We start from the raw sequence: 18,090 nt of genomic DNA on the forward strand, positions 1-18,090 counted from the left end.
AACTTCCATCCATAACAGTAGTCAGAAATCTTTTCCAGCCTTTTTAAAATGTACACAGCTTTTTAAATACCTGTAATTTTTTTTTTTTAAAAAAGCAATGAATATTTTCCATAATGCTCCCTGTTTCCTGCCACACTAAGTTCCAGCTTTTAATATATCAGTCCTTGGGGATAACTGAAAAGAGTATATAGATACAGAGGCAGGCAGTAGCAATTTTTAAAATAGTATTCAACCCCCAAGAACGAATTGTTCAACACTAACATTTTGGTACTTGCCAAAGTCAGACTTGTTTCTCCTATCCCATCTCTATTCCAAAGAACAAAGCGTAGTAGCTACTAGTTGTAAACACAAAGCAAAACACGAGCAAAGAGTCCAGTTAAGCTAACTGCAGAGCTTTTGCCCCAACACTTCTACAGCAATTGGTTCCCATTAGAAAATCACACAATAGTAGAATTTCGATTTCTAATCCATCTTCGATTTCTAGCAATGAACTAGATGCTGCTCGTGGAATATTGCCTATTCATCTCGGTTATTCCTCCCTTCCCCCTGAGTCTTGAATAGAATTTCCTTGTCTCTCCTCACTAAGGCTTTTAAGCATTTTTCTACATATGTTCATCTTGGCAAGACCTGAATCTCCATGGATTTTATACAGTATTCTTCCTCCCTCCCTCTCATTGGATAGGATATGGACTATCATTACACATGAAATGGAATCTGATTTTTTAAAAGGTCAAGCACATTTCAGTAGCTCCACTGTAGGAAACTTTCATATAAGGGAACTGTGCAAGTTATTGAGCACTGGATGAGGCCATGACGTGCATATCTTTGGTGTGAAGCTGAGCATGTAGCTGTGAGGGTCCACATGAAAAAACCAAGAAGCCCTAAGCTGTGGATGATTGCCATCTTCTCCTCTTTCACTTTTCAGTGTTTGTTCTGAAGACTTTTCCTTTATGTTTCCAAATGCTCGTAATGTTTAATGACATGCAGCCTCATGACCTGAACAATGATTACTGCTTTTCAGTGGCCACATTTCAACTGGTGTGGTTGCTAAGGAGCTGGGCTAGAAACCAGGAGGCTGTGAGTTCCAGTCCTCCCTTAGGCATGAAAGCCAGTAGGTGACTGTGGTCCAGTCACTCTCGGTCAGCCCACTCACATCACAGGGTTGTTGTGGGGAAAACAGGAGGTGGGAGCATTAGGTTTGCAATTAGGTTGCCATGTGGAACTGAGCAAAGTCAAAGTGGGATAAAAGACATGCAATTTTCTTGGCAACAATATATTGCATGCAGTTGAATGTCATTGCCTTCTTTGGGGATCTGCGTGTGTTTTACTTCACAGTCTAGTCTACAGCCTTCTAATTTCCTGGTGGTCTCCCACCCAATACCAATGACATCTGACCCTGCTTAGCTTGCAGGCAAGGATGGCCAAGTAATTGCCACTGTTTAAGAAAACAGCTGAAGGAAATCAGAATAGCAGTTGTTAAAAAGGTGCCTCTGCTCACTTGTGAGATTGAGCAATCTGTAGCATGCCAAGCAAATGTTCTAGCTATCGTGTTACTGCAGTGCTTCTGGAGGAATAGTTGCACAGAGATTAGGGACCCAGAGCTGGGAACACGCAAGAAAGAAACCTTTCCTTTAAAGCCAGTTACTGTGTGTGCATAGGTGTGCATTCTAATGCTTTAAATTTGCAGGGAGTATTATGTTTTTCAAAAAGTATATATGTTGAATAAGACCCACCCAGATAAAAAAATTGGCAGTTGCATTCCCAGCATGCAGGTCAATTGTCCAGTGGCAGTCTGTGGTAGTGGGCAATCTAGACTAAACAGCTGGCAGCTGTGCCAAAGCTCACCAATCTGCAGAGAGTTTTCTTAAACTGGCTTAGGGCCCAGCTGGCATCAGCATAGGACAGGGGCAAGTTAAGGGTGCAGTGGGGGAGTGCCCTCCTTTCCCAGACTTTGCTTGGTGCATCAGCTTAAGCATATTTATCTTCAGGGCAAACTGAAGGTCGAAAGCTCCATGCAAGTTCCCTTCATTACCAAGTTCTGATTGACAATTCTAATACCCAATCTTCAACCCCCTCCAAATCCATAATTTTTAAGTACTTATTTTGCTGTTTCTCAGTATTCAGCTTTCATAGCCTTATGTTGCCCCTGGAAAAAGTATTGCTGTAACTCTTCTTATCTTTATTATCACAAAGGCGAAGGCGTGGTGGCTATATTACTCAGTAGTACAAACTCTTGGCAATCAAGTGATAATTTGTATCATCCTAGATAGGTACAAAGTTACCTTGCTATCTACTCAGTCCCTGGTTTCTGCGTAAAAATCAAAGGTTGGAGAGAGGAAGAAGTGAACTGTGCATTCATCCACCAGTTGGTCTGCATTAAGGAGGAAAAGATGGCTTCTCTACTTATCTTCCTGTTCTGTGCTCAACTACCTTTGCTAATAACCAATGAGGGTAAGTAACATTTCCTGTATTATTTCAGCTTTCTTTAACTTGTGCTCGTAGGATATCACTCATTTATATCCTGAACGGACTTCCAACTGAACATAGAATTTTATTTGTGCCAAAAGGGGGAAAAGGCAACTTAAGAAGGATATAATCAAGGCTTCTAGAACGAAGAATGTGGAGATAGCTTGTATCACAAGGATTCAGCCCTTTTACAAATAAAAAGACTAGAATATACAGGCTCATAGCTAAAGTGCTGCCCGCAAATATGTTTTTGGAGTCCTCTAAATCTGCAATCTGCCCACCTTCACAACAGCCTAAGCTAAAAAGAGAAGGTTGGAAATTGGACAAAAATTGCCTATCACTTTTGAGCTGTCCAAATCCATACCGTCTCCAGAAATCAAAGGCTGCAGGAACGGAGATGCAATAAGCAGTGCAGGGTTAGAGCTGGCAGAAGAGGACTCTCCTGGTTGTTGATTTGAGTGGAATGTGAAATGAAATTTGAGTCATCTTTGCAATCAAGAGCAAGAAGGGGTCTGTTCCTTCAGACTGTTTGCAAAGATTCACATGAACTCAACTTCCCCATCTTTGTAAATGTCTCACAAAAGCGGTGATGTTTGTTTTCCATGGCAAAATAATTGTCTTGCCTTCTCTGTGTGAGTCTACGATGGCAGGTACAAATAATTCAGGTGGGAGCCTGTCTGTGTTCAGCTGTACCCATGAAGGCTGCCCACAGTGCTAGGGACGGTGTGGCGGTAAGGCCAGTGGACTTGATAATCCCTGCCCTTTTCTTTCTTTTAATTTGAATGATTGGCTAAACAGCGCTTGAGAAGTTGTATATATAGGAAACCACTCTCTATCCAACCTACTCAAACCTGATCCTATGGCTTCTGTGTTACGGAAGAAGCTCTCTGAAATGTCAGGCTGAGATTGGACAAATGCCAGAGAGTGAACATACAAAGTCAATGTTTGATTGATTGATTGATTGATTATGTGCCATCATCAGGTCATTTTCAACTCCTAGCAGCCACATAGATTTTCTCCATGACTTTGGGCTCAAATACATACAGTGAATAAGAGGATTTTAAATATTTTTTTTCGTTTTTCTTTTTCTTTTTTATTTCAAGCAATATCAGGAAACTACAGTACATTAACATAAATCCAAGATACATATAAAGAAAGAAAAGATATAAAAAATACAAAAAAAGATCTACTACAATGTGACTAAAAAGACCAGTGTAACGAGCAGCCACCTGTTGATCCCAAATCCAGTAACTTTCCTTGCAACCAATATTGATTCAAAAGAAAGTTCATTTATTGAGAATAAGTGTACATTTCCAAAGCATTGCTAAGACTGAGCAAAAGCGTGCCAAAAGTTGTTTTTCTTACTTTACCCAACCCTTCACCACCCTTAGTTCTTGGTCTTCTGATTCCCTCGCTGGTACGACCTTGCACATTCCAGTGCCTGTGATAAGGAGCCATCTGGTTTTAACGGTTTCTCATTCTTTCTCTCCCCCTTTTACAATGGCAGAACCACAGCATGTAAAAAGCAATTTCTAAACTAGCTAAGCAATTTCTAAACTAGCCATATAACAATCTATTATAAAATCTTGCGAGGATTCTGACATGCTGCCCCTCCACAAGTGAGGATGTCAGTCAGATGATTCCTCTTCTTCACTCTAAAAAATGAAAAACAAAGAGAAACATAACACAATAACAATTCTAATTGTTAAGGCTTTGTAGGATAAACTTTATAAAAAATTTTAACTAAATGCGGAGCCTTTACATGTTTCTTGTCAACCCATTCAGCCATTGATTTAGGAAAATGTTTCCACTGAATTAAAAATTGAACCCCCCCTCTATGTTTTCTACTGTCCAGTATTTCTTTAACTTCAAAATGTTGTTCTCCTTCAACCATCATTGGCTTAGGAGGCCCAGGGGAGGGATGCCATTGAGACGACTCTTTGTAGGGTTTAAGCAGGTCGCAGTGGGACACTGGATGGATTCTTTTAAATGTAGCAGGCATCTGTAATCGTAGTGAAATTGGATTAATTACTTTATCAATAACAAATGGACCTACGAACTTTGGAGTGAGCTTTCTGGAAGGTTGTAATGATTTAAGATGCTTGGTAGATAAAAGAACCTTATCGCCTACTTTCCAGTCTTTTCTGAGGTTCTCTTAGCATCTGCAAATTTCTTGTACGTTGCTCTGGCCTCCTTCAATGATGCAGTAATCTGAGGCCACACTTGTGTCATTTGTTGGACCCATTCATCAATGGAAGTGACTTGAGTGGACTGTTTAGGTAGTTCTGGGATAGGTACAAAGTCCTGTCCTGTAGCTATTTTAAAAGGGGTGAGGCCAGTGGTTTGGTGCAATGCATTATTAAAGCTACTTCAGCAAAAGGTAACAGCTCATCCCAATTGTCTTGTTGGTAGTTAATGAAACATCTCAAATATTGTTCTAGCACTGAGTTCAGACGTTTACAGGATCCCGCCGTTTGGGGGTGGAACCCCGAACTCAAGCCTTGCGATGCCCCCAGTAGTTTTAGGAATGCCCTCCAGAACTTGGCGGTAAACTGGACCCCGCGATCCGAAATTACTCGTTCTGGGACACCATGAGCTCGGTAGACATGCTGTATAAATAACTTAGCCAGGTTTGGGGGCTGATGGAAGGGATTGGCATGCCACAAAATGTGCTTGTTTGGAAAAAAGGTCTGTAACTACCCAAATGACTGTCTTTTTGTTGCTTTCAGGCAGGTCTACAATAAAGTCCATGGAAATTTGCTTCCAAGGAACGCCTGGGTTTGCTACTGTCTGTAGAAGCCCCATTGGTTTGCCCCCCCCTCCTTTTGGCCATTGCACACGTGGGGCATGTAGCTACATATTCCCCTACATCTTTCCTCATTGTTGGCCAGCAAAATTGACGCCTGAGTAGATGTAATGTTTTCACAAAACCAAAGTGCCCAGCTGTTTTGCTGTCATGACTTCTTTGCAAGACCCACTTTCTAGCATCTGCAGGGACATACATCTTATCTTGCCACCCCCATGCCCCTTGTTTGTTCACTAGCAATTTGCTGTTGTTTTTAAACCAATCATCCTGAGCAATCCGGGCATTTAATTTTTTCAACAACTCTCCTTCTGGTTGTTCTTCACCCCTTTTCCTCTGAGCTCTAGTGACCACTCTTAGGGCTGCTTGGGCACATGGAATTACAGGAGCGACCACCTCCTCCCGCTTGCTGTTATGTTGAGACAGTCGAGACAGGGCTTCCACCAGAAAATTTTTTCCTCCAGGAATGTACTTCAGGGAGAAGTTAAATTGGTGAAAATATTGTGCCCATCTCATTTGCTTGGGCGACATCTTCCTCGGTGCAGTCAAAGCCACTCTTTAGATTCTTATCAATGAACTCCCGCAAGGCTTCCAACTCTTTGGGTGTCATAGCATACATTTTCTTCCTTGGAAATTTAGCCCCAGGCTCAATCTCTATAGCACAGTCACTGGCGCGATGGGGGGTGAAGTATGAAAAACAACTTTTGGCGCGCTTTTGCTCAGCGGACGCAACAAGAGCAAGTGAAGAGGTGGGTTTAACTTTTATATAGATCTGCACACAGCCCTCGATACTCACATACAATTTTTCAGTGGAATGTATGTTGTTATTTAAAAGATAGCTGATATATTGGTTTGTTTGCTTGTTTGTTGATTGGTTTGTAGGGGTAGGATCCTCACTTAGTCAACCAGCCCTAAAACCTCTTGCAGAAATCTTTCTTCTTCCTCCCAGGTTGATAGGAAGTGCACACACTTGCGCCACCCTAAACAAAATTCCTCCTACAAATGACCAGCACCAGATTTCCCACCTTGAAGAGCACATGCTTTCCATTTACTGTCCTTTCATAGTCAGCAGTTGTGGCACACCATAGTTGGCCATCAGAGGCACCATCCTTTGTACAGGCAGAGTAGGATTTCCCATTGTAAATGAAGGGAAACGTGCAGGGCAGAGATTCTAAAGTAGACACAATACAGAGGACGAATTATATAACGTATATTTATTATAATTATCTAAGAAAAGTTATATTACAGGGAATGACCGAAAGACCATATAATCCTATTATACTTCTGCTGCTGTGCTAAGTATTTGTACCTCCTTGATGTATTTTTGAATTTTCTTCTGATATTTCTACTATATGTACTTAATCTCATTAATGAATTCTTTTATTCTGAATTCTTATTTATTTGACTCAAATTTTATCCATACATTGTGTAGATAATTTTTCTGGGTATAATATTTGTTGTATCTGATGAAGTGGACTGTTGTCCAGAAAACTTTGTCATTACAGATTTATTATGTCTGAATAAATTTCCTATAAAAAAATTCCCTTCTCACCCCTATGAGTGGTATGTGTCTTCCTCAATCTCGGGCCCTCTACCAGAGGCCTGGGAGTTTGAGGGTTCTGCACAGTGTCTTAGTGTTCATAGCACTGCACTTTTCTGGACAGAGAACTCTGATGTTGTTCCTGGCATCTGTTGGAGCCGCTCTCCCAGCTTAGGAGTCACAGCCCTGAGTGTTCCTACCACCACTGGGACCACTTTGGTCTTTACTTTCCACATCTTCTCTAGTTCCTCCTTCAGGCCCTCCATCTTCTCATACTCCTTCTTCCTGATGTTGCTGCCACTTGTCACTGCCACATCTCTCACCACTGCTGTCTTCTGGTCCTTGTCTACCACCACGATGTCTGGTTGGTTAGCTAGTACCTGCCTGTCCATCTGGATCTGGAGTCCCACAGGATCTAGTCCTGTTATTCTCCATGACCTTCTGTGGAATCTCCCATCTGGACTTGGGAAGGTGTAGCCCATATACTGTGCAGATGTTCCTGTACACAATGCCAGCTACTTGGCTGTGCCGTTCAGTGTATGGTGTTCGTGTCTGCATCTTACACCCTGCCATTATGTGTTGGACTGTCTCTGAGGCCTCTTAGCACAACCTGCAGCTTGGGTCCTGTCTAGTGTGGTAGGCCCCTGTTTCTATGGATCTGGTGCTTAGTGCCCGTTCTTGTGCTGCTATCATCAATGCCTCAGTGCTGTCTTTTAGTCCAGCCCTTTCCAACCACTGGTAGGATTTCCCAGTGTCAGGCGCCTCAGCTATCTGTTGATGGTATATCCCATGCAGGGTTTTGTCTTGCCATGGCACTTCCTCTGTTTGAACTTCCTCCCATGTCTGCTGCTGCCTCAGGCATTCTCTCAGCAGCTCACCTTTGGGTGCCATCTTACTAACGTACTCCTGGATGCTCTGTGTTTCATCTAGGACAGTGGTCTTGACAGTCACCAGACTCCACCCACCTTCTTTCCGGCTGGTATACAGTCTCTGGGTGTTGGACTTGGGTTGGAAACCTCCGTAATTTGTAAGAAGCTTCCGGGTCTTCACATCAGCAGCCTCCATGTACTCCTTTGGCCAGCTCACTATACCAGCAGGGTATCTGATGACTGGCAGGACATACATGTTGATGGCATGGATCTTGTTCTTCCCATTGAGCTGGATCTTCAGGACCTGTCTTATCCTTTGGTGGTACTTGGATGTTGCTGTCTTCCTTGCCTCCTCATTGTGGTTCCCATGTGACTGTGGGATACCAAAGTACTTGTAGCTGAACATAGCTGTATGTCTGCTATGTTGCCTACTGGTAGTTTCACCCCATCAGTCTTAACTACCTTCCCTCTTTTTACTACCATCTGGCCATACTTCTCCAGTCTGAATGACATCCCAATGTCCTCACTGTAGTTCCATGTCAGGTGGATCAACAAGTCGATGTCTCATTCACTCTTAGCACACAGCTTGATGTCATCCAAGTAGAGGAGGTGGCTGATGGTAGTTCCACTCTTGAACTTGTATCCATATTCAGTCCTTGTGATTATCTCACTGAGGGGGTTCAAGCCTATGCAGAACAGCAGTGGGGACAGTGCATCATCTTGATACATGCCGCACTTGATGGCCAGTTGTGCGAGCTGTCTTGAGTTGACCTCAGTGTTGTCTTCCACAGTCCCACTGAGTTCTTGAGGAAGGTCCTTAGTGTCCTGTGACTTTGTATAGTGCCAGACCTTCACAGATCCATGTGTATGGCATTGGGTCGTAGGCTTTCCTGGAGTCAATTCAGGTTGTGCTCAGATTGGTCTGCCTAGACCCTGAGTCTCAGGCGACTGCTCGATCTATGAGCAACTGGTGTTTTGAGCCTCTGGTGTTGTTCCCAATGCCTTTCTGAGCTGTGCTCATGTACTGGCCCACATGGTCCTGTAGCTTGGTGGCTAGGATGCCTGATAGGACTTTCCATGTTATAGGGAGTCAGATTATTGGCTGGTAGTTGGATCGTAGTTGTAGGGGATCTTTCATAATTAGTACCATCCTTCTTTGTATTAGTCAGTCTGGGTGGGAGCCTGCTGCTATGTTCTTAACTTTCTTCCATGTGTTCTTCCAGTACTGTTCAGTTTCTGCTGCTAGTTGTTCTGCTGTTACTGTGTTGTTGCACTACAGTTGGAGTACACCTTGGATGGTTCTTTGGAGAACAGGGCATTTATCTTCTTGACCTCTGCTTCTCTAGTGTATCTCCTTAGCCTGGTAGCCAGTGCTATGAGCCTTTGTTTAGCAGTCTTCAGGGCTTCAGATGGAATCGGGCCCCTGTATTTTTTCAGTAGCCGAGTCCTATCCTTAATTTCCACACCCTTCTGTGTTCCACCAGCTGACTAACTTATCTCTGAGTTGCCTTGATCTTAGCCTCCAACCTCATTTTCCAGGGGAGGGGGGGGTATGTACTGCTGTTCTTGATCGTGTAGCCAGGCATTTCCAGGATTACAGTGGCTGTAGCATATACCAGTTCATTGGTTTGACTTATGGTGCTAGTAGGGATTGTTGTGAGGGCTCTATTAGCATCTTCTAGTATACTATCTGATGGTACTTCTCCACTGAGCCTTGGTAATAGGTCTCGAGGGTTGACCATAGCCTGTTTATCCATGACTTTATGACTCATATCAGCTCTGTGGTCCGTAATGGAGGGGATGGCAGTGACTTCAGGTGTTGGCTACACATCCAGTTGTTCTTCTGGGTCTTCTTGAGTCCAAGATGTAATGTGTAGTTGGTCTATTTCAAGTTGTGAGAGCAGGTTCCTCTTCACGATATTGAAGGATTGGGTAACTAGCTGTTTCTCAGTGAGTGTGGATGTAGGTCTTCTGTCCATCCACAGTTCCCTCATACGTTTCATATATCCCCTCTCATTAGGTCTACTGTTGTAGTAACATTCCATCAATTCCAGGTTCTCTTGTCTCGTCCATGTATGGTTTGTTCCAGTAGACCACTTATTGTCAGATTATCCTGGTTCCCCAACATCTGGCACAGACCTTGTTAATCTGGACAACATCTAAGCTGGCATGACTCTCTTAGTTTGTGTCACTCTCATATTCGAGGTAGGCAGGTGAAGGTTTGGGGGTCTTTGCCCAAGGACCCCTACTGGTAAGGTAGGTACCAGCTGGGATTCAAACCCCAGTCTCCCGTGTCAAAGGTCAGTGCTCTAACCACTACACTATCTAGCCACTCCATACCTCTATCGATCATCTATCTATCTATCTATCTATCTATCTATCTATCTATCTATCTATCTATCTATCTATCTATCTACTTCATAAAATGTAATTGATATATTTTTCTCTTTTCAGATGAAAGCAATAGTGCTAAAGTGAAAACGACAATATCTAACATTCTAGTAGAAATGTTAGTGTTTTCTATGAAACTACTATGAGCTGGACTTGGTTTGTGGGATCTGTCCCCAACGTAGCTGTGTGTCATTGGAACAGCTATGTCAGATATAGAAAATAACCATATTTCTTCAAAGCTGATTTCCTTTATTTCTCTTTCATTTTTTTCTCCCAGGGAAAGCAAAAGGCAGCAGCCCTGGTGTTTTCCATGGAACAACCATGAGCTGGACTTGGTTCCCAGGCTATGTCCCCAGCGGAGCTGTGGCTTACTGGAACAGCTATGCTAGTAGGACGGAATATCCCTGCAAGGTTTCAGGCTGTGCAGCTGGTTTCTACAGTCCCAACCGTGGTTCTTACTGCTATTACCCATATGGAAACAAAGAACGCTCCACCACTCAGTTTTGGATTTTGGTGAATGGACAGGACTTTGAATCACTGATCTGGAAGGGAGGTTCATGGGGTAGAGTCCCATCCAACTCCATCAACACCTGCACAGATGTAAAATTATATGTGGGTAAAAATAGGTATGGATTAGGGAAGGTAGACAGTAAAAATCAAGCCTTCTTCCTCGGTTATAATGGCAAGGAGTACTGGTATAAAAGATATGATGTCCTGACCATTAAGAAAGACTATCACTCTCAGAGCATATCCAATGTCAGGTACAGGCTAAACCAGGGATCCTACAGTGAGTCAGACATGAGATTAGCCTTCAGCAAACTCACCAATAAAGATTGTAGGGCAGTGAAGAAGACCACCACTTTGTCGGGAACAGTGACTTCTGAACATACCTGGGATGTTGGCATGTCCATCTCTCAGGACATGAGCTTTAGCATGACAGCAGGGATACCTGGGGTCTTAGGAGGATCGTGGAGCATTTCATTAGGGAAAACCTTCACCTGGAATAAGGGTTATAAATACAGCCAATCGACCACATTTTCCGAGACACTCGAGGTTGAAGTCCCTGCTAACCACATCTGTGAGTTGGTAGTGACTGGCACGAAAATAAGAGGACAGGTTCCCTTCACTGCCACAGCCACCCGTTATTACCGCAATGGAAGCAGCCGAAGTGCCACCATCCAAGGTGTCAGCCACAATATGGTTGGGGTAAGAAGAGAGTCACAGGTTGAGCGCTGTGTCCCCATCCCAAATGCTCACCCATGTAATACATAGATTGGGCTCCCTAAAATGATTTTCTAGCTATATTAGAATGCAGCAAGAATACAAAAGAACTTAATTAAGGATCATTAAATTAATAAAGGATACATTGAGGTTTTTGTCAGCCCTGCTAGATAGACCAGACCTGGAAATCAACCCCACAGGGAGGCTAAGACTACTTTGATTGAGATAGGCTATAATGATGGAATCTTGCAAGCCTGATTGTGCTCTACCTCCTCCTCCTCCTTAACTCCAGTGAATTAGGGAGGCGTCTGTCTGAGCTGCTTCTGAATGTTATGTGTTGCTCTGGACTTAAAAAATGCTTCAGCCCCTTTTGTCTAGGACAGTGTTTCTCAACCTTGGCGACTTTCAGATGGGTGGACTTCAACTCCCAGAATTCCCCAGCCAGCCATGCTGGCTGGGGAATTCTGGGAGTTGAAGTCCACCCATCTGAAAGCCACCAAGGTTGAGAAACACTGGTCTAGGCAGTGGTTCTTGGATATTTCCATCAGTGTCTTCTTCCTTACTCCCTACACCTACACCCCAAAGGTCTTCTGCATTAGACTTCTGGATTAGACAGGAAAGTCTTCTTTTTCCTATCTCCTATCCCCTCAGAAGATGAGCCCGCTGCCTGAAGAGATGCATTTATTTAAAGCTCTAATCTTTTTTTTTTTTGGTCAAGGCTGTAAGGTGCCAAGCAGGCCATATTATGTGAAATCCAAAGATAGGGACTTGCACCAGGCTAAGGGAGCTGACCTTTTGCCTTACAGATATCAGCGAGAAACCAATTAGCCTTGAGTCCCTTTGAACTGAGCTTGCTAGGAAGCAGTTCTTAGGAACTGTTCTCAGGCTTTAGTTCTACATGTGCCAATTCAGTATATACGCAAAACATGCTTCTTTGTTCAAGGCAAAGCAATCTCCATGGAAGAGAGTGGTGCTACCAAGAGGAAGGGTGCTACCTGGATATCAGAAATATTTACTTGAGCACTATTGTCTTGGAAACGATGCTTGACCAGAAGATACTCATCACCTTCCAACTATATTTCATGCTGTTTTGTGAAACTGACTTTTGCCATTAAACAAATAGCACTATCAAATCATTATTGTCCAGGGCCTCATGAGAAAGAAGCTTCATTGGAGTTATTGTTATTTAACTCCGTAAAAGTAAATATGGATCAGACTTCAATTACCTAAGTCCATTTCTATCTTGATACACAGTTGGCTTTTTCCTTTTAGATTTATCCTTTCTTCCTAATCCTGCTGTAAATTTTCCTGTTCTTAAATTATAATAATATAGGAGTCTTATATAGAAGTGATAGAATCTATTGTATTTTGGCTTGGAAATTAATATTAAAAATGAACCATGCTTTTTAAAAATAAATGGATGTTCTTCCGTTATTTTTGTCTGACAATTATTTTGGTATCTTTTTAAAAAAACTACCAAGTTTTCCTCATTCTTTCTTGCAGTTTGTTGTGATAGTTTGAAAAGTGTAAAAATCAGACTGATTTACTTTACAGCTTTAGCTCTGGCCACACAATAAAAAAGAAAATGGGAAAGCAGAGGCTTGCAAGAGCACTGGGCATCACATTAGAAGCATTTGTTTCCATAGGAACTGAGAGAACTTTCCAGTATTCTGTGCTGATTTTACCTATTCACTTTATGAAACTTGCCGATGCCACTATCAACTCATCCTCGCCCAGAGTTGTTGTCTCTGGGAAACTCATGCACTGGAATGAATGCCATCAACGACCCGGAAGCCAACTGCCAAGTTTTCCAGTTTTACGTCTGGTTGGCTTTTTTTTTAGTGGGTTTGCCTTTTTCTAATTTAGCTTGAGATTTCTGCCTGTCTTGAAGTGGGATCAGTTATATTGCATCATAGAGACAGTGACTACGAGAGAGGACCACTGCTTGTGAAAAATAAATCAGTAAAAAATGAGTGGCTGCTCTCCCTTCGTTATTTTCCTTTGAGACTTCCTTCTGTTAACTTAAAAGCAAGATGCACGTCCAGGCAGCAAGACACTTCCAGGGGGGCGTATTCACCCAGCATCCAATTTTCTGGAGAATGCAATGGCAACAGGACCTCTGCTTATTCTGCAACTAGCAGATCACTCTGCCCACAAAAGCCTGGAGAAACAGACCAAAGGACAGCAGGTGGGAAATAGCATAAGCCTTCCCGGTTTCAGGCAACGAGGCTGGGGATGAGTTGCTGAAGCCTGACTCATCCTCTGCTGGATCTGCTTACCTCCAAATTCCTGTAGAGATGGAGATTCTGGGATGAAGCTCCTGCTGAATAAATTCCATACTTTTTCTGGGGGCTCCAGCCACTTCATAAATGCAGCCTTGGCTAGCCAGGACAAAATCGTTGTGTGCCCAACTGCAAATCCCGTGCTGGTGCAAACCATAATTGGGCCAGTTGCCAGCTAAGTACTCAGCATTACAAGACATATTGGACAAGAAGGAAGCTGATCACCCTCTCTCGTTTTGCCCCTATAATTGTGCAATTGCTTAGTTCTGGAAATAGCAATCCCACGGTGTCACCCATATGCCCTTTCTGAGCTGGAGACAGAGGTCCTTAGTCACCTCATTGTGAAAAACCGACAGAAGAGCTGTCACAGCTGTCCTCTGCAATGATACCCCCCCCCCCAAGATTCGTATAACCCCCATCCTGACCTTATTTAGACTACCCTTAAGACCCGGCACTTTTTTCAGGCCTTGGGCTAGGGTGAGTGCTAGTTCCCCTGTGGGTTTCTGACGTGTGTCGGTGGTCCTTTTCTTCAGACATTCTTTTTGGTATTGGGTGACTTGTTTTATTTTAAATTTTGTATACTATATGCTGCTCAGAACTGTAATGGAACTGGGGGCTTATACAATTAATAAAATAAATAAATAAGATAAAAATAAATACCATTACCACTAATTTACCAGATCTTCTCTTTTACCCTTTTTGGAACATCAGGTATAATTATAGCTAGACCTCAGTTCTTTGGATCTGAATGATGCACTCAACAGTGGTGAAAGTGTATGGCACTTTTATTTCCCAAGTTTCAATAAAATGCCAATAAGAAGACTTGAGATGAGACTTCTGATGAATAGCAGATGTATTTTGATCAAGACACAGCTGGGTGGCCCCAATCAACACATTAACAAGAGATGTTGATGGAACCACACCTCACAAAACAAACATCAGAGGCTTTATAGACATTTAAATCTGTAATCAGATAGTACATCCCCTCATACCCATACAAGGGATTTTTGGAACGGTCTGAGCAAGTGAAAGGTGGTTCTTAGGAAGGTAAACTTAACTGTAACTTTTTCTTCTGGTTACCAAGAGAATGGCATACAAGATTTTTCTTATCTCTAGAATGTAGGGCCCCACAACTGTTGCAAACTTGGTACAACAAACAGCTTGTAATCGGCTAATTGCTTATTCGAAGACAATCGGGCATTCAGCAAAGAGATAAGGGGGGGGGGGGAAGAAACCAGTGCTCTTTACAAAGCAAAAGCAAGTTAACCCTTTAGAAATAAAATAGAGTGCACTGTTACAGGTATGGTTATACATTATGTGAAGCATATATATATATAGAATATAAAATTGTGTATCAAAATAATGCCCTTCAAAAGCAAAGCAAAGCAAAGCAAAGCAAAGCAAAGCAAAGCAAAGCAAAGCAAAGCAAAGCAAAGCAAAGCAAAGCAAAGCAAAGCAAAGCAAAGCAAAAGAAAACGTAGCAAAAACATCAAGGGCCCACCAAATTCCTATTTATAATTTTATGTCAGGCCTAAGCCAAGGAACCATGTAAATTCAGTCCAGCTATTTTTATTAGCTACAACCTCTAGCAAGAATGTTCCCAGACTAAAACCCCAGTTCCCAAAGTCCTCCAGCCACAACAGTGTGAATTCCTCAGGGAGGTGCCAGTCTCATCCTCTTGTTCCTCGCATACGGTTCCGGTGAGCTAAGAAAATGCTTATCTCCTTGAGTTTGGCTTTCATAATTCCATTCCATCACTTTTTAGCTGCAGTACAATCAGATTTTGGCTGCTTGGCTATAGCTTCTTTTCAGAGCATACAGTATAACCAGAAGCCATTGTGGGAAGAACTGTCATCTATACATAAAGCAAAGCTAGCTTATTTTCCTTTGGGACTTCACAGCCGTCTGTCCACAAACACGTGGAGACCTGACCTTACTGTCTAAACATGGGCCCAACTCAGTTGTTGTGGAATGGTTGAGACCATTTTGAAATCTGAGAGTTTCAAAAGTTTTCTTCTAGAAGCCCGCTGGGTCTACATACTCCGGCCCTGCCTCCTCCATTAGGGTAATTTCTGCTGCCAGCACCTACTGCTTCTTTTGGGAGGTGCCTTACCTGGTGTACTTCCAGCCCCAGTGTGTGAGAGAGTGAGGGTTTTCCCAAGCTGTGCTGTGTGATTACATGTAAACTGTGGAGATTACATGGCGAAAATGAAATAATTTGGGTAGTACTACCTTCTTGCCATATAGCATTGAGGTATGCATCTAGGCTTGTGTATTTGCTCTGCATTGATTGAGGAGATGATTATTTTCCGTGTCATCTTTTATTGGTCATTTTACTGTTTTTATATATATGGTCTTGTTTTTATGCTTTTTCAGCCACCCAGAGTTATTTGATTAAAATGGGCAGCCATATCAATTTGCAGAATAAAATAAATAAATCGAGTCCTGTCTCCCCCTTCCTGGGAAACTGACCAATTTCACAAGAGATATCCCAGATCAAAGTTTATTCATAAGAAGGATAAGAGGAAAATGTAAAAATCCCTTTTTACCCTATCAAAATTCCATAGCCAAGGAGATAAAATGGAGAAATATACAAATCATGAATACAGACTTAAAAGAATCTTCAATAGAAAAAAATATAGAGTAAATTTGTAGACCCTGGGCAGACCACAAGATGGCACTGGTCTGTGAAAGAGGGCTTTTTTCAGGCCTTGGGCTAGAGTGAGTGATAGCCCTGGTAATATCCTTATAATGAGGGCGATGGTGATTACCATTAGAGGATGTTTGAAAGGCATAAGATGTGTAATGCAGAGCAATTGCAAGCCAGTTGATGTTGTCATTGGAGGAGTTATTCCTCAGCAATTTCTTCTTTAGAAATATACCCATCAGCTGGGGCACTGGTTTTCAAGCCATTGTCATGTACAAAACTTCTTTAGTCTGACTAAAGTACATTTACTGTTCATGTCTCCATTCAAAGGAGGAATGAGGGATGTGGTTTAGAGTTGCGGGTCTCTATGTTCAGAAGCTGAAACACAGGACTGGGGAAAAGGTGGGTAGCCTCTTATGGCTGAGTGTTATGCTTAACATTTTTGGAGGGAGGGGTTCAGTAGGTGAGGTGATGATACAATTTGCATGCAAATGGGATTTTCTTCCTGTTTGCAGTGATGTGAGGGTAATTGGTGTATTTTCTTTTCCTTTTTAAACTGTGAATGCCTAATGTGGATTTATACTTTTTTTCATTTTATCTCAAAATGTTGGGAAACTTTATTGATAATTTTCAGCAGTTAAGTGTCAGAAGGGCTCTGAAAGACTCTCTCCCCCTGCATGAAACTGCCTTGGTTACTTAAATCAGCAGAAGAGATCTTTTGAAGATGCTCTTATTGCCGGAAGCTCCACCGTCTGGTAACCTGGAGAGCGTCTTCTCTATGGCTCTCAAGACATGGACTGCTGTCTCCAGGGAAGTACATCTGGACCCTTCTCTTTCATGGTTTAGTAAAGTGAAAAAATGATCTAATTTGCCAAGTTTTTACCTGTTAACTGATTTTAATGGTCTTGATTTTAATTTCTTGTTTTCTAATGTATGCTTTCATTTTAACTGTTACCACCTGCTAATTTTTTAAAAAAGTTCCCTTTTCAAGCACCAAACGAGGTATACGATCATGAAAATAATATATTTAAAATAATATAATACATGGAAAAATAAACAAGGATCCCCAAAGGTTAATTTCTGACTTTCGCCAAGGAGTTCATTTCAGAGCTTTAGAAGATTCAATCTACAAAGGATTATATGCCCTATACCCCAAACCTCCCAAACCAGCTCTAAAAATGATAATAAAACCCACAAAATGATGTAAATGTTACATCTGTTGGTGTTGATAGGTTTTTAAAAAAATATTTTTTGGAAGGCTAATTATCTATCAGATGGAGAGATAGTCTGATATACTTTAAAAGAAACGCTTACTCTTAAAGTAAGATTTAATCAGTAAACATTTTTTCTTTTTAAATAACTTTATTAGATTTTTAAAGTACAGAGATGAAAACTAACAAAAACTAATAATTAAGATAGAAAATATAGGAGAGAAAAAAAATAAATGAGAAAGATGACAAAGTCAAAGGTGCAGAAAAAAGAAGAAAAAAGAACTACAAAGGAGTGACTTCTGACTTTCTTTTACAAGTATAAGTATAAATTTGCACTAAATTTGCTCTAAGTTTTCAACATAACTTTCATTTTTTCTGTCGTCCACTGTTGTTTCTAATCATCAAATCCATATGTCATAATTTCATTTTTTTCTGTTTCACGCAAAAGGTCCAGCGGGGGTTTCTAGTCAGCATTAAAATTAATCAGTGTCTTTTCTCTAATCAAAGCTGTCAATTTCACCATCTCAGCCAGTTCCATCAACTTCACCATCCATTCTTCCATTGTAGGCAATGTCAAACCTTCCACCATTGTGCATATAAAAGTCTTGCTGCTGTTATCATGTATAGAAACAAAATCCCTGAGTTCTTTTCCACCTGTTT

At 41.8% G+C, this 18,090-nt stretch overlaps 1 protein-coding gene across 1 annotated transcript; it reads left to right on the forward strand.

Annotated features, from left to right (window-relative positions):
• The first annotated feature begins 2,269 nt into the window (after nucleotides 1-2,269).
• On the forward strand, nucleotides 2,270-12,724 carry LOC148215470 (natterin-3-like). Its single transcript, XM_088143600.1, has 2 exons — nucleotides 2,270-2,451; nucleotides 10,347-12,724. Exons 1-2 carry the CDS (start codon nucleotides 2,391-2,393, stop codon nucleotides 11,339-11,341), a joined length of 1,056 nt encoding a protein of 351 aa, XP_087999726.1. The 5' UTR covers nucleotides 2,270-2,390; the 3' UTR covers nucleotides 11,342-12,724.
• The last annotated feature ends 5,366 nt before the right edge of the window (nucleotides 12,725-18,090 follow it).

The sequence above is a fragment of the Python bivittatus genome, unplaced genomic scaffold (genome assembly GCF_059951505.1).
Source record: "Python bivittatus isolate LINGU-HERP-01145 unplaced genomic scaffold, Pbiv_v1 ctg000410_np1212, whole genome shotgun sequence".
Classification (NCBI taxonomy): Eukaryota; Metazoa; Chordata; class Lepidosauria; order Squamata; family Pythonidae; genus Python; species Python bivittatus.